This window comes from Aquila chrysaetos, chromosome 24, assembly GCF_900496995.4.
Source record: "Aquila chrysaetos chrysaetos chromosome 24, bAquChr1.4, whole genome shotgun sequence".
Taxonomy (NCBI): Eukaryota; Metazoa; Chordata; class Aves; order Accipitriformes; family Accipitridae; genus Aquila; species Aquila chrysaetos.
In genome coordinates this window covers 5,291,856-5,314,823 of record NC_044027.1, presented here as the reverse complement: position 1 = coordinate 5,314,823, position 22,968 = coordinate 5,291,856, and the positions used below count along the sequence as shown (strand labels likewise).

The 22,968-nt window shown below is 45.2% G+C and overlaps 1 protein-coding gene and 2 long non-coding RNA genes across 8 annotated transcripts; 1 reads left to right on the top strand and 2 right to left on the bottom strand.

Annotated features, from left to right (window-relative positions):
• Positions 1 to 546: 546 nt before the first annotated feature.
• Positions 547 to 4,298, bottom strand: LOC121232575. The gene is made up of 2 exons (XR_005931280.1): positions 4,037 to 4,298; positions 547 to 3,579 (listed from the first exon to the last, which is right to left on the bottom strand). It is a non-coding gene; the product is annotated as an uncharacterized LOC121232575 (long non-coding RNA).
• Positions 4,299 to 4,668: 370 nt separating this feature from the next.
• LOC121232576 lies at positions 4,669 to 10,053 on the top strand. 2 transcript variants are annotated; one of them, XR_005931281.1, is made up of 2 exons: positions 4,669 to 5,090; positions 9,860 to 10,053. It is a non-coding gene; the product is annotated as an uncharacterized LOC121232576 (long non-coding RNA). The 2 variants fall into 2 exon arrangements; XR_005931282.1 differs by lacking the exon at positions 4,669 to 5,090 and adding an exon at positions 9,358 to 9,672.
• Positions 8,544 to 22,846, bottom strand: MAPK13 (mitogen-activated protein kinase 13). 5 transcript variants are annotated; one of them, XM_029999526.1, is made up of 12 exons: positions 20,353 to 22,846; positions 16,360 to 16,489; positions 15,922 to 15,980; positions 14,883 to 14,991; positions 13,794 to 13,823; positions 13,307 to 13,354; positions 12,264 to 12,378; positions 11,833 to 11,904; positions 11,213 to 11,292; positions 10,656 to 10,734; positions 9,187 to 9,363; positions 8,544 to 8,860 (listed from the first exon to the last, which is right to left on the bottom strand). In XM_029999526.1, the coding sequence occupies exons 1-12, from the start codon at positions 20,469 to 20,471 to the stop codon at positions 8,781 to 8,783; spliced, it is 1,098 nt and encodes a 365-aa protein (XP_029855386.1). In that variant the 5' UTR covers positions 20,472 to 22,846; the 3' UTR covers positions 8,544 to 8,780. The 5 variants fall into 5 exon arrangements, with proteins under 5 accessions (XP_029855386.1, XP_029855387.1, XP_029855388.1 ...); XM_029999527.1 differs by having other exon boundaries at positions 9,187 to 9,360; XM_029999528.2 differs by lacking the exon at positions 20,353 to 22,846 and adding an exon at positions 20,313 to 20,331.
• Positions 22,847 to 22,968: the final 122 nt, after the last annotated feature.

Sequence of the window (22,968 nt, the reverse complement as noted above, 5' to 3'; positions counted from 1 at the left end):
GAGCAGCCAAACAGTCTATGACAAGTCTGTTTTGCAAAGTACTCGGGTTGGACCAGAGCTTGTTGAAGCCTTAAGCATGGGAAAACATGTTACTTAATGCTGAACAGTCTTATATGTCAACCTCTTAAGTACTCCTTTCTGTGTATACTTTTTAAAGAATCTACTGTTAACATATCAGAACTCAAAAATAAATCATAATATATTCTGTTCTTGTCATGCATGAAAAATAACCTATCAAAGATTTAGAAATACAGTCCCAATACTCTCAGTGATTTACAAGAGGATCTCACCTAACCCCAGAAGAACAGCTATGCAACGGCACAGTCCTAACCGTGAAGGATAAAAAAAAAAAAAAAAAAAAAAAAAAAAAGCTATAGGTGTTTCTGCTTCCAAGTTGAGTGTTAAACAGTAAATAAAATTATTTCAATAACTGATGAGCAACTTCACTATCTCATTTTCCTTTATATGAGAACTTGATTTTGATTTTAACAGCAGGTTTTACTTGCATTTTTTTCCTAGCACTTTTGGTGCCTTTTTTTTTTTTATTATGACAAACTTTTGTGAACTTTTTCATTTTGACCTCAGTTTTGAAACTTCATACTCTTAGGTTCGCACTGGAATTGGCTTATTATAATCACATTAGGTTCCAGTCCTGCAAAGATTTGCATACATGCTTAACGTCAAGCATGTGAATAGCCCTATTAAGTTCAGTAGGATGACTCGTGCACAAAGCGAGGTACAGACATCTCTGAAGATTGGGGGCCATGTGTTACAACATCAAAACAAGTTATCCGTCATTTAGTTTTATAATAGAGCTGTGGAACTAATGTGTTATTTGAAAAAACATTCTGAACTTATCTCAAATCCCAGAGGCACAACTTAATTCAATTTCTTCGCACTCTCAGTTTTTAAAGGGTGCAAGTTCAAAACCGGCAATGTCACTTCAAATGAAAGCATCAGCCCAGACAGCTCAAACAGAGCTGGGTACCTTCAATGGTATTATAATTTTCTTCATCTTTATTCAAGTATATAAAACATACTTTAAAAGGGGAGAAAATTACATTTGGAATTGAGAACTGACCTTTTTTGTTGATTCATTAAGCCTCAAAAATAAGTAATGTTTGTATCTCTGCTTCAGCTGTTTGTTATGTGGCCTGCTAAGAAGGACCTGTGCACATTAAAGGTTAAAAGCCTGATATCTCAAAGCGATTAGCCTCAGCTGCTGTTTATTTCAGCTGGATTTGCAAGTGCTCAGCTCCACTTTCTAAGACCCTAGTTTTGTGTGGAGTATAAATAACCTCTCGCTCAGCCTCACTAACTTCAGAGAGGTGACACGAGCACTCAGCACTATCTCCTCAGTGGTGTTCTTTTTTTAATCTTAACATGCAAATCATAGATTTAAAACCTTTTTTCAGGTGAAGTGTTCTGAAGACAGATCTCAAATTATGGTTGATGGTGGAAGAATTTTTATTTTTCCAACCAACGTTGGCTAAAAGGAGTTAACTCACTTTCATTTAACAGAAAATCAATGAGGGTTGAAGATATATACTAACCTTTCAGTATTATTTAATAGAGCGCAATCCAACAAAAAAGGAGTTATCAATCAGCCAAAGTGCTGACTGAATCAGTTGTGAAGCAGCACTGGCTGAACATCGCGTTAAAAGCTGTATAAACCCATGTGCTCAGAAAATGGCCTTGTAGAAAGATACCTGGCAAAACAGCCCATAAACCACATTCACCTGGAAACTCTGACATTTTCACAGTGTAGTAATGCTGATGGCCTTGAACATAACTGCAATTATGCAGCGAGTTTCACCCATTTGGGGGAAAAATGAATTAGTACTGGCTATTTTGGTCTTCATTCAATCTTTCTCTTTCATGTCTTGTTTCTCTTAGTTGGGAAAAGGAAAAGAGCCATAATCACATTACTAGCCAACACTCCGCTGACCCATGATACAGGAAACTGCAGAGGATTAGGAACGCTTTCCTTGGTTGCTCAGGCAAGAGTGAGACATGGAAATAGGAAAAGGTATTACCAACCTTTGTACAGTATCTCACTAGAGTTCTCAGATGTGTTTATAATTTTCTATGTTTTTCTTCTTTCCCATTATCACATGCTTAAAACCTGAAAATTATTTGTTTGGTCTATAGGATAAAATAAACATATGGTTTTCTAAGAGGCTCAAGATATTTTCAAAGCTCTGCACTGAAAGGTTTCTGGGTGGTGTCCAAAACATGGCAAGTATTGCGTCTCTTAAAAAATCCTGATAATTTTGTGGTGTCTCTTAAGAAAGGAAAAAAAATATATAAATCATTCCTTCATCTGCTTTTTCTTTCCCACTTACATCTGGAAGTATAAATATGTCCCATAAAGATGCAACTTCACAGACCTAATTAGCTGTCAAAAAAAACTTACACAGAAAGATTGTTTACAATGAAGGCTTCACTTTCCAAATAATAGAAAAAACTGCTTAGATAATAAACTCAGAAATAAATGTAGGAATAACAAGTAAATAGTATTTCAAGATAAACGTCTGTATGTTATATGAGACAGGCACAAAAATTCTGTCCATAGAAATTTTTATCATACATCCTTATATGAAGAGCAAACATATTCCTGGCTGGCCTAATTTATGGAATTTTGGATGTTCACTTAAAGGCTGAGTGATTTTTATCACTCAATTTTGTATTTTTAAGTATGTAAACTACGCCAGGGGAAAAAAAACATAACGAAAGGAATGTACATCAGTTATGTGTCAGTGTGGGTCATCTAACAGGTGCACCTGCACCTCGGCACAAGATAATTTCTTCCTTGACTAACTGTCTGTCAGGGTCACACACACCCTCTGTTTCTTGTCCTGATTTTGAAGTATTTTAAACCTTGGCCTGAGTCACCGGCTCTGTCAAGCAGGTGTTTTTCAAACTCCTTTCATGAAATGTGAATATGATTTTTTTTTTTTTTTCCTTCAAATAGCTCATTCCTCTTCATTGAAGCATGTCCTCAGATGCCGTACGAGCACTGGAATGGTTGGTCTTTACAAACAGACACTGTCTTTCCGCTACAAACCTGCTACATTTCCTGCTATCTATTTTGAGTTACTGCCTGGTACATACCATGAAAAACAAATACATGCACACCTCCAGGGTTCCTGGGCTTGCAGAGCATCGGCTCCCTGCATTTGTCAGGATATTGGGAATTGCAAAAGAAATAGTGTTTGGCTCTTGGACAGTGTGCTGTCGCTGTACAGGGTTGGTGGGTGAATGAATGAAACCAGAGCGTGGAGCCCACACACCAGCTGTTGAGATTGCTCTCACAATTTCAGAGCATTCAGTGTAAGCTCTCAAAAGAGAAAATCTACTGAGAAACCCAGTCCCTGAAACACAAAATATTTTCTGGAAGTGTATTCAACAGAAAGACTGATACTGAAGAGACTTTACATGCTATCCCTGAAACAAGTGGGATTAATATTTTCTCTCACTAACAGCAAAATCTACGTACCCCAATCAGTTGTTTTCACACTTGTTCTTCTCACAGTCGTTCATATCAGAAGTCCCCAGTGCCTCTTCCGTGCTTGTCCTCTGGACAGACAGACAATTCCCAAAGGGCATCTCAGGTTATTCTATAAAACTCTGGAGGCTCCTTTTGAACTACCAGTAGACTGCTCAGTACATTACTTTATCATGAAGATGTTTTCTCCCTCAGCCATCATTACAGAGAGCCAGGAAACTCCAATCCTCTTCAGGTCTGCCTATCCACTTTTGAAGAGGAGCAAGATGATTAAGAAATCACACTCTAAATTCCCATTTAAAGTGGTTGAGGAGTTCTGTCTGAACAGGTTCTTCACCTTAACAGATGACTCTGAAAGAAAGCTAAATACTCTAAAAGTCTCTATAGATTTACTCAATTTTTCTCTGCAAGATTGAGCTTTTAAGAGTCTTCTCTGCCTCTCTATGTCCACAGCTATGTATAGTCAGGAGGCCAGCGTGCCTCACCCGCAGTCCTGAGACATCTCCCCATGCGTCTGCACACACTCACCTGGATGATGACCCTCCACTGCTAACCACCAAGCCTCATTTTACCAGGGCATAGGCAGCTCTAAACATCCGCAGCTCTCCGAGATGTTTATGGCAGCCACAGAGAGCTCCTCTCTGACCTCCGTTAAAGATTACGCAGTGGACATGGCAGCCAAGTCAGATGCCAGGTTCAAAAGGGCAATATTTCGACTGCTGTTCGACCGATGCAGCTGGAACTTCTCCTTTCCACCATTCAAGGAAAATGCAGGTTGTCCCACACTTAGGAAGAAGAAAGGATGGTCCCTTGCTCTCATCAAGCTGGGTTTTTTCAAGACAGAGTCAGCAGGACACCATGCATGTCCTCCAGCCCAGCTCTTCGGTGTGCTTCGTAACAAAAACATTGAATTTCAAGGAAATTGAGGGAACGTCACAATGGTTCTGTGCTCACTGTCCCTACCTAAGAGCGGAGTGAGGCAAAGGGCTTGTACGTGGCCCAGAGAGATATGAGCCAAGAGAAACAGCATCTCATCAGCACGGAGCATCTGTACAGCTACAGCAGGATAACACCAACACTGTCATATCAAAAAGCTACAGTCGCTGGGGGGGTTATCGTGAGTACTACATGGCATGAGCTGCAACAGAGAGACAGCCAAGAAACACGACGTCACCTTGTCCGGTTCCCAGTGGAGATGAGAGCTCAGAAAATTCTGGTAATGTTGCAGTTTTCCCTTATTTGAGGTCTGTACAGCAAAACTGGATATCACTTAAGGCAAAGAAGAAAATTAGAGAGTACTGAAAGCGTACAGCCTGGCTAAACCAAACCAAAATGACTCAGCAGCTACAGAAGGGGTGGAGAGTTAAGAAATAACTGCATATATTACTGAATTCATATACCTTCTCAACAAATACTTTTCTATAGCCCTGGGGACTGTGTGCTCTAAACTCTCGCACAGAGGAGACACTTGGCTCTTGCCCCATGTCCCTTGGGATGGACTTTGGAAAGACTGGCTGAACCTGACTGACCATAATAGGGAAGATGATGCCAACTAAGAAGATATTTACACTGCAGTCCAAAGGTGTTATCACAACTAACAGTCATACCCACCTAGCATTGAACTATCTAGTGACTACATCAATAAGCCATGGATCTGCAGATACACCAGATTCAGCACAGGCTGAAAAACTTTCTGAGGATGCTGAGTAAATACGCAGACGAACTTGTGCTGAGCTCCGTGCTACTTTACAGACTGTGCTATTAATACCAAGCTCATTAGCTAAAAGCTAGTTTAGATACACTTGCACGAGCCGCAGTCACAGCTCTGGATTGCAGGGTGGGTCTGTGTATTGCCACCAACGTACAGGAAAGGATTTGGGATGTGATTGCAGTAATTTGGAGATATTTGTAGGTTTTGCTGTCAACTGCAGGCAGAATACATTGGCAAGAGATCTTAAGAGCTGGACAGCACCAGAGTCACTATGTATGCACTTCTGCAACCAAGCAGCTCTAATGATATAGCACCTGCAATCGTAGGGAAAATTGTAGGTCCAAAACAGATCTATATTTGTATACATACTTTTCACATCTGACAAATCTGTGGTTACTGCTGGTGAGCCTTACACTTGATAGCTTCCCAGAACACCCCTGCAAAAGAGACCGACTGCGTAAGTCTGAGCTCCTGGGCAGACTCTTGTCAGGCCACAGAAGGTATTGAAGTTGAGTGAATCATAGCTCCATTACTGTTCAAGCTTTTCTTTGCACTAACATTAGTATGTAGGGACATGTAACCTATCCAGAGGTTTATCAGAGTCCATTCAAGAAAACTAATAATTTCCATCCATCAGCAAAGCTGCAGGTAGATGCCTGATTAGAGAATCACTCTTTACAGATGGCTGTGTACTTGCAACCTGCTCAGCAGAAAATTGTGTCTTTTTTTTGTAAGTACCTCTATAAATTTTGGGTTAGCAATTAGTGTTTGCAGGACTGTGATAATTAACCAAAGTGGCGTTTAAGGGAATATGTGACAGGTTGGGGGGGCGTCCTAATACATATTTAAAGATTTTTTTTGTGGGAGTGAAGCATACTCATTCATATTTTGAGCAGGAATAAATAAAGGCCTGTCAGAGGAAAGAATCTATTCTGTTGCACTGCAGAGGGGGGATAAATAGACCCCAAAGATGCCATTGTATTTAGGAAAGTTCGGTAATTAACTGTTTAGCATATGAACAATGAGAATTTCCAAGCAAAAAGGAGGAAGGGAAAAGTCCTCCAAAAAATAGTGTCCAATCTCCTGGTCTCAAAAGTGACAAAGGATCACGACACCACCTCAGATACCAGTGGTCAAGACCTAGCAGTTACAGTGCTTTAGAATAAGCCACACAAGTGCATATGGGCTGTATTTCAAAAGGACTAATGAGAGGTATTGTCTACAAGATCAAGATGTATTAGAAAGAGGGCTATCACAGACAGCCAGGAATTTACACAACAAAAGTATCAGACTTCAAAACTACCTTGGAGTCCCCTTACTCCCCAAAATCCTGCTCTTCCACATTTGCCACCCTGGCATATCCCACCCCAGCAATAAGTTACACTTTGTTTCTGAACCACGAGGGTTTAGGTGCTCATAGGAGACACAAACTCACCAAGGCAAGAAGGTGCAGACACAGTTGTAATAACACTGCAGTCACTTTCAGATCCCATTCGCTTATTTTGTAATTATCCTTCATCTCTCCTCTGTTCTAATGGTAATAACACTTACAGCAAACACCTATGTACTTGAGTGGTGGCTTGGGACATACTGATGCATATGCATCAAAAAATGCCAGCCTTCAGATGGTATCAGTATATCTCCAGTACATCAAATTACTTTAAAGATCAAAACATACTTTTAAATTTGAATGACTTAGCGTATTGTAGATCCAAAAGATGGAACAAACTTCCCCTGGAGGGAGAATCCGGATGACTGGCTGGTTGGTCTGCGTTGGTAAAACAACCTCCCTTTGTTTATGTATCATACTCCTCTTATCTTGATGCTATCTGAACAACTTTCCAAAGCAATTAAATCCAGGCAAGTTGGCTGGATTTTCTCACATCATCCTATATTTTTTTCTTGTTCACATCCAGGAGCGAAAAAGAGATTATTGTGTTGTTTTTCATCTCGTATAAAACTCTATACCTACTAAAGAAACTGTCTTAGAGCAGGGCTGGATGCAGCTGGCTGGGGACATACGCTCACCCCAGCTGAGTGCCAGCAGCACTGCACAGTCCCACCCTGTCACACACAGGGACTCTGAGCATCTCAGAGAAGCCAATTTCTTGCAGCTATCAAGAATTACTCAATAAGTTGGTGAATGAATTAAAATTTGCTAGACAAATAAGAAATGTAAAACCTTAATGAAAGTGCAGTAAAAGGAATCTGTGAAGCACTTATTCACAAGGATATTTTTTAGCCTGTAGTGGTTTTTGTGAGATATTCTGTTTAATAGGATTATCTTAGATGCAATTTATAATGATGCTGAGTGAAGGAGCTAATCTGATACTAAGAAACTAAGGTATCTGAACTTATTTTGTGTGCTCACCGAGTTGAATTATTGTGTTCCTCTTTCTGCTAATGCTAGATTGGTCATGCAACATACTTTTCTGCTTCCCCCCCCCCAATATATGAACTTTTTTTTAGTTACTTTGAGAGCTGAGCCTTAGGATTGGCAATTGACTATTTTCCAAATGATCAGTTTAAATGTCTCTTCATATTGAGGAACGAGCAGCTGTTGAAGAGAACTGGTTTAACTGATCCCGCAGGACAGAAGGAATGAGAATATAAGTGGTCACATCACTGGGCTGTGTAAGGAAACACCAGCCCTGCTGAGAGATAAAGGCAGCCTGGAGCAGGCAGGGTGACGCCGGGTAGAGGGTGCTCAGGGAGAGATAAGCATGGTGAGGAGAGAATGGTTGGGGAAAGGAAAGGGCAGCAGGACTATTAGATTATAACCCGGCTCCTTGGGATACCCAGTCTATGAATGTGGGAAGTGGCCTTGAATTCCCAGGACGTGTTTGCAGCTAGCAATAAGGAGACAGCACTGATCAAAGCCCAGGGAATGAAATAAGCACAGCAAAAAAGAGGAGGCAGTGGCTGTCCAGAGCGGGAAGCACCCTAGCAGGGAGTTGTGTGTATAGCAAGAGGCTGGATCTGCTCTGAACACAGATCAATCCCACGATCAGCTGGATTCCCATGGTGTCCTGGAGCTGACACCGTCCCAGCAACCTTGCTGTGCTGGATGCTGTTTGACTGCTCAGGGAAAGGGGATGCGCTCAGAGTTAGATTGGATAAAGTCTTGTTATGCTGAATTTCACTATTTCTGATTATTTTGCTTGGGACTCACTTCCCAGACAATTTTACCTTTTTCTTTACCTTATCCATAATTAATGTACTAAAACCTGCACTTGGAAAGACTAATGAGAAGGGAGCAATGAAAATCCTGCTCTGTCAAGTTGACAAATATATTTAAAAAAAAAAAAAAAAAAGAAACACCAGTTAAAATTCTCCCACTTAAATATATTCTCATTGAAACTTTATCTTTTGTGTTGAAAACTGTTTGGGGTGTTTCCCCATTTAGTAGAACAAAGTCCAATGCCCGCAGCACAGTGTCATCCTTGTGTTGGCACACAGAGAAGTCCCACGGGCCAAACGACGGCCACCAGCAAGGCAGTGTGGAGTAAATCCGATCCATCTTCCAGGAGAAGTGAATCCCAGCCACAGCCGCACTGGTTGTTATAATGACATCCCACTTCGCTTCTTTGAGTCCTTCCGTGCAATGGGACTGAAGGACAAGATCTCCTTGTAAATATGCTCTTGAAAAACAGAACAAAATAACCATGAGTGTGTGATTTTAGAGGACACAAATGAGAGTTTGAACGTTATATGTGCAGAGAGGAGGTATTCAGTGGAGAGGATATGGCAGGTACAAGCTGGAACAGATAGACAAAGCAGAGAGGCAAAAAAAAGTCTGAAGAGCTGGAGAGATCTTTGCTGAATGCATAAAAGCAAGAGCAAGGCAAGGGAGACGATCATTGAGGCACCAGCAGGCAATCGCAGCCTTACTCAGCATGTGTACAGGAAAGAGAGAGAGGTAGGAAAGTCCCGTGCTAGACAGGAACTTCAAAGATAAACATCTTACTTCTCCACTCATCTATCGAAAGCTTTTCGTGTTCCAGAGAATCATCATAGGACTGTTGCGCTTCTGTCTCCTCCTCGACATCTCGGAACTGGTCGAAATAGGGGTGAGCCAACGCCTCCGTCGCTGTAAGGCGCTTTTCCACATCGAGCTGCAACATCTTGTCAAGCAGGTCCACTGCTGTAGGAGAAGACAGGAACAGGGCTAAGCACGGTGCGATGGAGAACAGGCACCCTTGTGCATGAAGCCTGCAAGTGACGGGACTAGTGTTTCCAGTACTACATCTCCAGACCTGAAAATGAAAGAGATTCCTCAACCTGGCCAAGGTAGCGTGGAGCTCCTGCCAGTGGGGATGCAAAGTCTGCCCAACAGCAGCCTCAGGGAGCTCTTGCTAACAGAACTGGAGGTGTAAATTGTGCAGAAATAACAAATTAGTCTTGAATAAGCCTTGCTGCACAGATGGGGCAAGAGCAAACCAGTAACTTCAAGGTATTTTTCAGTTTTAATCATTTGCTTTCACTCTGACCCCTGCAACTGAAAGTAGTCTTAACACGAGTAATCTATATAGAAATCTATACATCCCTGGTAAACAGGAAGGCAGAAAACTCAGATACCAACTAGTCCGTCAGCCCCGTTCCCCCTTGGTGTTAACATCTTAATGCTTTCTTCCTTTCAGCTTTTAGAAGAGTTTTGCTCGCTCTCACCTCTAATCTACTTGGGAAAAGAGCTCCTTGTAAGAGATCAATTTTTACCCTGAAAATTGCACATCTCAGCTGCCTATTAAGTATCGATAGATCCAGGTGTTCAACAAACAGTTAGGATCTAAGCTGTACTCTAAAAAAAATAAAATAAAAAAATTACTGGAGTGGACTGTGGGGCTCTCTTGGCACTTTATCAAAACCTATGATGCCTTAGATGTGGGGCTGGGAAATAATAATGAACAAAGAAGAGCTACTTTGTTTACCTAAATGCTACTGATCATAATATCACCTGCTTGGCTGCAAGCAACAACCTCTGGAAGCCAATATCAGCCAAAATACATCCCAACCCTCATACCAAGTGGAGCTGATATATGCAACTGTCCTCATCCCATAATTTGCATCCCACAACCTAGACATCCTGTTATATCCAGCACCCGCTCTGTTCTGGCTTGTTGATAAGAGAGTCACAAGTTTATCTCTTCCTTAAATACTGTATGTTACAGGCTGCGTCATTTTAAAATTTTAAAAAAAAAAAAAAAAAAAAAGATAAATGGCCAAGAATAGCAGAACATCGCCATTGTAATGCCAATAAAGAATCTTTTTGCTTTTAATTCATACATATTTGCCCTGGGGAGGGGCAAGGGCACAACTTGCAAGGGAGAAAGTAGCAAGAAATTATGGGAAAGAGGGAAAATAAGATTTGAGCCGTGGCAGTCAGCCTGCCTCCTTTCCAGCTGTGAAAACTCATGACAAACACTGGAGATGACTTACCCTGAGGATTGGCTTTGGGGAAAAGCACAGACAAATCCTTCTTGGGGATTTTAGGAAGGGACTTGATATAACTCTTAGCCTGAAAGAGAAAGGAAAATTTACTGCACATGGACAAGTGCGAGGGGGCTGTGAAATACAGCTCTTGGGTCTCATGGCTCAGATGAGCAAAGGCAAATGAGGAGAACAGCAAGTCATCCCAGATGGCACATTTCAGTGACCAGTTTGCAAGGAACTATTTTTATCAATTGAGATACAGAAATACTCCTGCTTTAAGGGCCAAACTAGAGAACAGAGGAGGTTGGTGGTTTGCTGGGGTGTCGGGCACCTCACCCAGGAGTGCCTGCAATCCGCACCAGTTCCCAACGCAATGCCAAATCCATCAGATGTGCCACTAGCAAAGAGAAACATCTTCCTTGCCAAGGGGAAAAGACTGCTGTCACTCTTCTTCACTGCTGCTGTAGAAGCAACACCTCTCCCATCTCAAAGACACAGCCAAGTTAACCTCTCCCCACCACACCTCTGCCAGCGAGACCTGAATCCACAGTGAACTTTCTTACCGCTTTGTCCTCCAGCTTGTCCACAAAGTCTTCTCCCGGATGCCCCGTTACTTTCAGGATCTGAGTTAGTTGATCTAGGTCTGGCAGACTGCGTTAAAGATCACCCGCCTAGGAGCAAGCCGTGGACAACCCCCAACAGCTCAGCCTGCGGGCTGGGTGCCGGAAAGCCCAAGGACCTGTGGCAGCTACGAGTAGGTTACGATACAAACCCAACAGAGCCACACAAGCAGAGACTCATTAGACTGGCAAAAAGAGCTCCAAGGCTTTTTTCCTGGGATACCAGTTTCATCAACGGATAATTTTGCTGGCACAACTCTGCCAGGGCGTATACCCGTGGCCTTGGGGGAAACACCAGGGTTTGGGGATGGAGCTATGGCCACGCAAGGTTAGACTGCTGATGTAGAGCACGTGGCCAGCACAGAGGTGTATTTCTAAGGGTGGCTTGGCCCCCTCCTATGTCCCCTCTGTTTTCCTCGCCAAAAAGACAGGTCCCTGCGATTCCCGCCTGGTAAACCAGACTGACACCTATTTTTCTCAGTAGCTTCATTCATAAAAGCCCTTCCACACACCCCAAGAATTATTACTCCCCCCCAGGGAAAAGGTTCAGCTTGAAAGGATACAATCTTTTCCTTTAAACAGCGTTTTTCCAGTCAGCATTTCTGCCATGATACAGCCGATAGACCAGATATCCACTGTTCAGAGAGAAAAAGGAGAAAAAAGAAAAAAAAAAAAAGGGACAGTAAAAAGGCAGCGATGATTGCTGGGGCTGTTGCTTGCTTTGTTGCTTGCAGCAGGCACCGATTTAAATTTCACTCCCATTTTCCACCCTCCCCTGTTCTTTCTATGCTGCTAAAATCTCTGCTTTCATCATTTCCCGCAGGCAGTAGCTTTGGGAGTCATGCGACAGCTTTGGGACTCGCTCTGCTCCAGGGAACACTGATGATAAAGAAGAAAAACATCTGGAGGATTACGTGAGATTTGACCCAGGTGTGACAGCGGAATCCCCAGGCTTGTCACCAGACAGTCACACCGCTGAAGCAAGACAGCTCACCTGTCTGGTTGTAATGCATCCAGTTCAGAATGACTTCTGGGGCTCTGTACCAGCGCGTAACCACGTAGCCGGTCATTTCAGCATCGGTGTGTCTGGCCAAGCCAAAATCCAAGATCTGCAGTTCACCAAAGGAAGAGGGAGAAGGAATGGCAGGAAAGAAAAGAGAAATCCTACGGGCAAGTGAGAATCTAATTCTAAGAAGAAATGAAGCAGATCCAATCAGATAATAACGAAGCTCCAACTACACCACAGCCACCCACGGGACGGTTCAAAGAACTAACAGGTTTGTCTTAATTCCACCTAAATTGCAAGCCAGCTGCAAAATCAGTTGTTGTGTGAAGAGTCTGCTAAAAGGATCGGTGCTGTGTGCTACCTGGAAGGTCACTTCCTTTCTTGAAGCTTAAGTTTCAACTCTATGACCTTTATTTGAGTTCTTCTATAACCTGGTGGCAGAGGCATGCTCCCAGGCCACCACGACTCAGCCTTTCCTATAAAAACACCTTGCAGCTGATAGGGGATGGCCTCTCCCTCAACACTGGAGATGAACATAGCTTGACCCAACCTTTACAGGCAATGGAACCATTCTCTGTAATAAACATTACAGAAAATATGCGCTAGAGTGCCGCACCAGCAAGTTGCAAGCAAACCGTTCAGAGCAATACTGAAAATAACTTTGGATTCACAACCATCCTGTCAATGAGAACCAAAGGGTAACTGTGGTTGAATCCAGTTATCCTTCAGGGATCGTTCACCTAATGCAAGTATTGCTCAGCAGTATTGAATTTATTTAGGAAGTCATTACGAACTGCCGTGCCGCAGGAATTACAGCGACAGGATGTTCATTCCAAGTCTTGGGCCCTGATTCAGCAAGTTACATCAGCAGGTGAGTATTTCCCACTGCCTGCAACTGCCAAGTAATGAAACGCCTCGAACTGAGTCTCGGAAGGCAAGAGGAAACATGATGGTGCCGAATTCCTGCCGGCAGAGCAGTTCCTCCACGATCCAATATGCTACATGCTACAAAGTGGTGCTTTTACACCTACCTTTAGCTGACAGTCTTCATTCACAGCCAGGTTGCCGGGCTTCAGATCCTACAATGGACAAGAGCAGAATAAGATGATGGTTTGATTTGCAATGCATCAACACGAGCCTCAGCCAAACCTCTGCTTGCCTTTGATGGGGTCCTATAACATCCTGAGTTCAGTATTGATACAGCAAAGACACCATGCCTGCTCTACTGTACAGCTTTACATTACTATTCTATTTTTTTCTGAAACAGTTTTAATTGAAAAAGCATCATAAAATGCTTCTCAGCTCATCAGAAAATACCGCTTTTCCTCAAAATGCTGCACAAATGAGCAAATCCAAACACATATAGGGTGTAGGAGGGAAAAGAGGGAGGATGCCAGAGAGACCTTAGAGCAGATGAGGCTATTAGTGAAAAGATGTTTAGGAATTTATTAACTTTACAACCAAGCTGTGTTTCTCCTGAACAGACAAAAGTCAGAGTAAGAGCGCACATGGACTTACCCTGTGGATGATGCCGGCTGAATGAATATACTGCAATAAAAAGAGGAGCCACAATGTGAGCACCAGCAGACAAGACTTTCTGTTCTCCAGCAGAGAAACGAGAGCTACAAACAAGGGCTTGCTGAGAACACAACTCTCCAGCCTGCTGCAGGGCCCCGGCCCCCAGGGCAGCAGTTTGAAAAGAAATCTCTGCATTGAATTTCTGACAGTATTTGCAATGATATTGCCAGTCTAAAGAAGAGGCATAGAGCAGAAGAGAAGGTATGGAGCAATAGTTCCTTAGAGCAAGTACACTAATAGCTTCAAACTATCAAACAAAGGCATCAGGATTACAGGGAGGAACATGGTCAGTAGACAACATGAAAACTTTATTATTTTGGGTGTTAAACCATGTGAAAAAAAATCTCATTGTTAAAACACAAAATTGCAAAAACTGACTACATGGCTTTTGTCACACCAGTTAAACCTGTGTGTTCTTCCCCCCATTATTTAAACTCAAGATAACAGTGATCTGGGGAAAGGTGTTATTAAGGTGAACTCATCAATGCCTTTAAGCCACTGCTTTGGCTCCAGGTGAAGGATGTTACAGAGGGCAGCATTAAGACACTGTCTCTGCATCCCAGGGTTTGCAGTGATTTCTTTCTGTTCTCTCAAAGCCAGTTACAGCAGCATATTCCTTCCTTATTCTGTTGAATAGAAAATCATTCCCTCTGTCTTCTCCCCTGAGAGCCTCTGTTTAGGAATTCAGCAGAAGCTCCCATTGCTACCGGCCTCTTCCTTTCTACACAGAGTTTTGCTGAGGGTTTTGGCAAGTCAAAGAGTGACACAACTGCTGTCACAGAAAAACCATCACAAGGTCTATGACTGCTGATTGCTTCGATACCTGATTGACTGATGTGAACAAGCAGTCATTTTATTGATGTGTGCTGGAACAAGAGTAGTTCAACAGCAAATATCTGTTCTCAGGCGATGCCATAAACCCCCCAAATCTCCCTATACAGTGTTGGAAGGCGGTTTAGTTATGGTCAACCCAGAGGTGACGGGTAGAGGAGACACAGGGAGTCACTAAATTCCTCCAGACCCACCTACCTTCAGCCCTTTCAGCATTTGGTAGACCAGGTACTGGATCTTTTCATCACTGAATTCCTGTCCCATGATCTTTTGTAAATCTGTCCGCATGTATGGCATCACCAGGTAGCTAAAAGGCAGTAAGACAAGGCCCTGAGTCTAGAAGAAAGACATAGGGAACCAGGCTAGCCTTGTTCTCACTTGGTTTTGGGGGGGTTTTTTGGCTGTGTAACTTACTGTAACTAAGATGAGTTGTTGTGACAGTGTTCCTGGCTAACTAGCATAGCCTGCAGTGATGCTGGGATTTCAGCCTGCTCTGAAAATTGCTCTTTCTCCTCCCCTTAAATCAGATATCTGATGTCAAGTAAGAACAAGGATCTTCCAAACTTTAACGATCCTGAATTAGTTTAGACCTCAAGTGATGTTCAGTTTGGGACAGCCTTACACCATCTGGGAACTGAAACATCTTGCACAGCTTTGAAGAGTCTTGCAAAACTGCTGCGTTGGCTACCAAATTTATCTTTGTAATGTTCTCCAGCCCTGCCTCAGAAGACAACATCTAGCTTCCTTCAGTCTTTGGCCTGCCTGCTGAGGCTGCTAATTAGTTGATTGTCTTCCAGCAGGAACTACTCTGAGAACCTTCAGACACTTTTCCTGCAGGCTGCTAAATACCCAGCCATCAGGCACATGCTGCTCATGCCTGAGGATGGGGAAGGGAAAACGACTGACTCGTCCAACCTGACCATCAACACTGAGGGAAATGCCAAAAAAAAAAAAAAACCAAAAAACCCCAGCCAGAATCAAGATGAAAAGAAAGCCAGATCTTTAAAATTCTTAGTTTACTTCTCCCATTCCAAGTGGCTGGGGTTAAACCACGACAGGAACTGACTTGTGCTTTTGATTCTCCTTGTTATTTGGGGATGTCTGGCTTTAGTCTGGCCCCTTTTCAGCTCAGTCTGTTGGGCTGCACCTCAACCTGATCCATTATCCTGCTGCTAAGTCACCAGTGTCTTGGGCAATGGCTGAGTCTAGACAGAGCGAACGCAAACTCCAGACTTACAAGTCCTGGAATCCCTGGTAGGAGGTGGCGGAGGTGAAGACATCAAGCAGCCCAATGACCTGATAGAGAAGAGAATTCCACATTTAAACCTGGAAAGCATTTGCTGTGCACGTGGGACTTGGGTAGCAGCTCTCCATCAGCACACGCACATGGGTGAGCACCGAGAACTCCATCTGAGGAATCCGAGGACTCCTCGCTATGCTGTGCAGCTGCTTTTCCTCTTACTAATACACGGGAGCACCCATTACACATCTGCTTCAGCCTGGTGCCAACTGGGCGCAGCAGACAGGTAAGCAGTTAAACCCCAAGACTGCCTGCACGTGCCAAATGTCAGGACCTCTCAATTAAAATAAAGGTGATGCCACCAGAAAGGACTTGTTCCCAGGTGGCAAGAAACCCCCCTGGTTTCAGCAGGAATGGAGAGAAACTAGTACTTACGTTCTCGTGTTGCATGTGCTTCAACAGCATGAGCTCTCTGTACGCTCTCTTGGCAAAGATCCCCGACTGGAACGGGCGGCAGAGCTTCTTGATAGCCACTTTCTCCCCTGTTTTCTTGTCTATGGCTGAACTGCGGCGAACAAATAAAAACCAATTCTGACATCGGCAGTATGTTTTAACAAATTTTGCAATACCAAAGGTCTTCTTCTAGAGAAGAGCTAATTTTGGAGCTCACAGAACAGCAAAGAAAACCCCCTTGAGAAACCCAGTGGAGCTCTGCACACACAGACGTTACCCTGTATGACCCGGGGCTGTAGACCACAGCCCGTGCTCTTTGGAGGATTAGGTGGAATGCCAAGCAAACCATTAGTGACTCGTCTTTATTCCCCTTACCCTGCAGAAATGAGCGGGAGCTAATGGAGCTGTGAGAAGAGGGAAACACAAATGGTTAAAGGTCAGGATCAGTTCTAACTCTGCCTTCTCCTTCCCTAACTCATGGAGATAAGGGAATAAAGCAATTTCTGCTTTGCCATCTGCTTGGAGGTTGTTGTCTTTTAAGGTACGTCAGCTGCCTTTGCTGTATTCTGGAGCAAAGAGAGTGGATGTCATGCACTGAAAATACAGGCTGCTGGAATTAATTCTCCTGCATTTGGGATTTTTGATGATGCTTCTGTGTAAAAGCAGGTCTGGCTGAAAATGAGAGTGTTATAAAGCTAATGAAAACATGGTACAACACCCATCGCTGAAGACTTGGTGTGTTATTCCCTCTGGTCACATTTGCTGTTTGTGGCTGGACAGGGGGATCCTGCAACACTCTCTCTGCTTCTGGAGGCTCTTTGATCAGATTGCAAAGGCAGCCCCAGGTTTCACCAGGTAAGAAGCGGGGAGGGAGGTCCTCAGGCAGAGATAGCTGTAATTTGGGATTCTCGGTGGTGTTTTCCAGGGGGTTGCAGTGCACCCTGTTATTATTGGTGCCTCCGCCCTTCCTTGACCTCTCCAAGAGGCAAACAGATGAAGAAAGGGTTTTCCCTGCCAAATTGCGCTGTGGTTTCCAGAGCAGTTCCCACTGCTTTGTAAATCCTTATCTCATCTCCTGGGGAAACAGAAGGGCTATAAATCGGCATGTTCAGTCCCACGGCTTTTAGCTGCACAGGGTAACAAAGCCCACGTGAATGCTGGCATTAGATCTTTGCAGGCGTCCTCCAGCCTTGCCCAGACACATTTCTCCTGCTTCCTTCTCCGAAGGGATCCATGATTCACCCTGCCACGGTCCCTGACTGCCAGGCTCCAGCCACCACTCCTTCCTCGAGGCTCTCAGAAGACCCGGGTTGGGGAGGGGCAGGTACCATAAAGCTGTAAAGCAATGTTACCCGTGACCTCTAGGGCTGTCACTCAGAAGCGAGACTTGATAAACAAACAGGGAAATGCCATCTATAATAACGCAATCAAACAGTGCATTTTGCTGGGTTTAGAGCTGATTGCATTAGGAGAGGTGGGAATATGCCACTCCGCGTGGCTTTCCCTTTGGTTCAATGCTGAAGAGGGATTATCAGTTCCTTGCTGCAAATCTTGGAAGTCTCTTGCACAGCTTTCTCCAATTGTCAGCCACAAGCAATCAGTTGTGGTCCATCCTGTGGCAGTCTGGGCTATCATCAACCTCCCCAATACCATCAGGCAATCTCCCTGCTCGTGGCCACCAAGGTCCCTTCCCGTTGCTCTAAGTTGTCTGTGATGAGAGGAAAAAACATCCTTTGGGAGTTTCGGTATGATGGCGATTTCATCAACGCATTCAGCTGAGAAAAGCAAAGGAAGCGCAGGAAAAGCTACACAAGGCAGCTTCAGTACTGAAGATGCCATAGGGTATCTTAGGGGGACAGTGAAGAGTTGTCTCAGTTTCAGGACTTCAGCAGGTGTCGGCAGAGGGGACAGCACAGTGTCAAGTTTTCCGAGGAGCCAGGGAAGAAAGAGGAAGGGACCCAGACCAGGTAGTCAAACAGCTTCTGCAGAATTCAAGGCAGATTTCCTAATCTGAGGGTGCATCTTCTTACCTGCCTTCCCAGCTGCTGGCCTGCAGAGCATCTAACCCCACCACTCAACACAGGAGAGTTGGGTGATGGAGCTTCAGCCTGCCCAGCACAGACAGCACTGCTACTTTCACCCTTGCCATAAGGCACAACTAAGCATTAATTCAGCTGATGCAGCCGGGAGAGCCCACCATGTTCTTCCCAGCACAGGTTTAATGAATGACTGAAGTTCGGGATGACACTAGGCAGGCAGAGCTGTGTCCCTTCCTTGGCTGGCAGAGATCGGCAAGACCAGCGTTGGAAGGGTCAGAAGACTCTTCTTCCACAATTCCCTTCAGCTGAAAGCCAAATCACTACAGATTTTGGCAAAATTAATGAGGGAAGAAACACGTCTTTGCTGGTTTTCCCGAGTTAGTTTCTCAGCTGCTCAAGGAGGTGTAAAAGCCAGCAGCTCCAGATAATGCCGCGATAGGAAAGCTTCCCAGCAATTCCCAGCAGAGGACAGCAAATCCTAACTGCACACGCTTCCACCTCTGCTTTGTACAGGAATGGGCACCAAGCCCTCCCTGCTGAGCACTGTCCCTGCGATACCAACAAACCCCCCCTCCGCCCCCGACCCTGGGGCTGTTGTAACACCCAACCCTCCCTCCCCAGACCTCCAGAGCAGCCAAGACTTTCCCTGGCACCAGGAAAAGATTTGTCTTATTGTTTGGGTTTTTTTCTGGTGGGCAAGGAAACTTTGCAAGGATTTCCCTCTTCCCTTTTTTGCCCTTTCTTTATTTTCTTTTAGACTTCCAGCTTTCCTTTATGATAAAAACCAGAAAACACTGTAGAAATATTAAAAAAAGTCAAGTTTAGTCTTGCCTGAATTTGCAGGACTCATTTAAGCATCTCAGAAACTTAAATGCACCAGGACAGCAAAGTGGGGAAAGGAAACACTGGTGCCCCTTTCTAAATAGGCAGCCAGGGGACAAGGACAGAACCTGGGCCCCAGGGTTTCAGGATCCGTGCCGTGACAGCCCTCAGATAGACTTTGCCCAACGCCTACAAAAGGGGACACACCTTCTTTTTTTTTTTTATTTTTTTAGCTCGGTGTGTTATGAAACAAGGGCTCCGTTCAGATCCTATCAATGGGCTGCTTCATATTTAACCTTTCAGAAAGTCGCCCGTCTCCTCAGGTTTGCCAATGTAAACCAAGCAAGTTCTGAACTTCTGCTCCCTCTCGCTACAGGCACCTTTGCCCAACTGATTAATTAACAGCAGCTCATGCTGCTCTCTCGTAGGTTGAGGATTATCATCAGCCGGGAAGGAAGTCCCAATCTGTTACTGATCTATCTATTTTATGATTTCAAGCTGGAAGCAGCATCAAGGTGGGGGTCGTATTGTCCAGCTCCTTTCCCCAGGCAGCCCAGCATCAGCTGCCTTGGACTAAAGCAGGAAGGACACGCTGCAGAGGACATGCCGCAGCCACCCCTGTTCCAATACCCACCTCTATCATCACCTACAAACTGCTTTTGGACACACAGGTATTTTTTCCACCCCTTTTGCCGCCAGACAGAAATCTTAATGCAAGCTCGAGACCAAGGCAGCTCAAAAGCTGCCTGAGCCCCAACGTCAAGGTGACAGCCCAAGCTGCCTCGCTGCACCCGCCAGCCCTGCCTACGCCTACCTGGTCCTCGAGCCGCTGCCTAAGGACACCCGCCGAGGCGAGCTCGGATGGGAAACGCTCCCCTCTGCCCACCCAGGGCGACCACAGGAAGAAACATCTCGGTTTCTTCAAGCGACCGAGCCTCCAACCCGCTGCCCGCGCTGAAGCGGGAGGCAAACCACCTTCATCACACATGCAAATGCCCTTTCCTAATGGAGGGGTGCTGACAAGCACCTCCTCGTTTCAACCCCGGCGCGATGCTTTAAACACCCCCAGCTCACCCCGTGCTGCTGCCTGGGGTGCAGGCAGGACCCCACTCACCACACCGAGCCGTAGGCTCCGGACCCCACCGGGTGGAGGGATGTGTATCTCCTGGGCAGCTCCCAGAGGGTTTTGTTCACCTCCTGTCTGTAAAAGCCTCTTCTCCTTGCGATGTTCATCGCCCAGCGGGTGCGGGACTGCCACCCCCCCAGAGTACTGGCGTATGGGAGGGCTTCCGAGGTGAGAGCGGGACAGCGAGGCCTCCTGCGCTGGTAAAAAAGGCTCTAGCGAGTTTCCTTCTCCGTTTTCAGCTGTTGCGAGCGTGAAGGGACATGTCTTTGGGCCCTCCTCCCTCCGCCTCCACATTGGCGGAGGTGAGGCATCAGGTTTTCCGACACGCCTCGCTCTCGTACAGGTGCCTCTGGACTCTGCTATAGGAGCTGAGCACCCAGCCCCGCGGCAGGCACACCTCCGCGAGCCCCACCGTCACCTACAGCTCTCGCTCTCCTGCTTCCACCGGGCCACCAGCCGAGAAATGTCCTCGTGGGGCTCGCAGGGGGTCTCGTGAAGTCCCTGCTCTGAACAAGCGGATGAGTAAGGACTCGTCGAGCCAGGGAATCTGGGGGACAAGCCACAGCGCCTCGTCAGACACGCGAGGACATTCTTCTTTCCAGCTGATGGAGAACGGCTCCAGGCTCGTGACGAAGGACTCCAGGGTGTTACATCCACAGAAGAGCGAGGAAGCAATGGTGATTTTCTCCCAAGCCTGGCTTCCCAGCAGAGTAGGGATGTGGTGAAAGCAGACGGAGGTTCTCCACCTTCATCCAGGTGACAGCAGCGAGGAGGTTCAGGAGCAGCTGTGAGATCGGACCATCCTGGGAACTGTTTGTGCCCCAGGCTTTGCTGGGTCTGGTTTCATCTCCTGCAGCAGGTCTAACCCTTTTGAGTCTTCTTGACAGCACAAAGCCCAAGCTCACTGCTGTGTCTCCCGTCACCAGGGCAAAGCGGCAAACCCAGCCTGCGAGAAGGTCCGTTCCTGGCAAGCAGCGAACGCCTTGACATTTTGCTCCAACTTTAGGAGGCTCAGGTGGGGCTCCCACACAGGAGGTAGGTGTATCCTACATAATTCCCAAAGGAAGTGACTAAGCTGCACCTTACTGAGCCAGCCCAGCTGCTTACACCATGCTCTACCCCACCATCCCTCAACCCTGCCCAGAGCCTCTCTGTTCCTTCCATACGTGTCATCCGCAAAGCTGTCCCTGCTCTGAGCACGTCTGTGCAGCAGGATTAGAGCCAAGTTACCTGATAAATAGGAATTACAGAAAAAGCACCATCAGGGTTTTGGGGAAAGATTCGTTTTACTTGCTTACAGGCAACTGCCGCAATACATACTAGCCTTGGCCCTTTCATTCTTCAGATAGCCGTGGTAAGGTCTGCTGTTTTATAAAGCACAAACTAGGGAAAAGGTGGTATGGGATTTTTTTAACCTTGCTTATGCAGATACATGTAAATAAGCCCTGGCTATAGCAACAGCACAGTCAGGAAATAAACCAACGATTGGCTTGGTTCTATAAATACAGCCGTGAGCAAGAGGTGTCACAGCAAAAACTCCCAGTACATAAGCAAAGATGTAACTCATTTGTTATTTTATGAACACAACTCTTGCTCAACTACATGTGCACACGCAGGTAATCGGCGCACAATTAAGGAGTTCTAAATATCTAGGGCATGTCTTGGCTGTAGAAAGGTGAATTAATTCAAGTGACCGATTCAAATTGAATAGGAAACCTTGAGTAACTTGATTTTGTAGGTATAGTTTGTTTTTTTCCCCAATTCAGTTCTCACTGATTTTAGTGGGGTGTTGTTTTGGGGTTTTTTTTGCTAACCAGGATATACTGTAACTGAGCACATTCTGAATTGTCTGTCTTGGGTTTGAGGGATTTTTTTTTTTTTCTCCTAGAAAACAATAACTGACAGGTCCTCTTCAGGCTTTTTTCCTCCTCTCCTCTCAATTTGTGCTAAGGCAAGCAGAAGGTGAAAACAAGCAGGAAGGCAGCTTCCGCACAACTGAGAGAACACCCCCACCCTTTTCTTTGTACTTACTCAAATCAGCTGCTGCACAGCTCTGTGACAGGGGAGCATACAGGTTGTGGGTGTCAGCTACCTGACTTGGATCAATGCAGACCACCTTGGTTTATCAAGGCCGGTTTATCAAGGCCTGGGAACTTCGGTTACCGAGGCTTTTGTTAGTGTGAAGAGCACAGCTTTGGTCAATCGTTCTTCCGAGCAAACGGCACCGATATATAACAAAAGTCGGAAAATCTCCACTACAGAGAGCCACGATGCTCCTGCTCCCATAAACACCCTTCCACCACCAACTAGATGGGAGCTGAAGAGGAAAAAATCACTTTTAAATAGCAAACAAACACAAAGCAGTACTACTGGGGAAGGGTCCCAGGTCCAGGCAATTAGCAGAACGCTGGTCTATTGTGTTGAGTAAGTGCTTCCCTATACTAAACAGAAAATAAAAGTATTTTCTTCTGTGTCCAGTACTCATGGTCAGGCTCTTAAGCTAGTTTTGTAGCAAGAAAATCACTTGGGACAAATATGGACAGGAGCCCAGTGTCAGCAGTCAGTCAACACATCATGCGACCTTGGCCCCCCCCGCCCCAACCA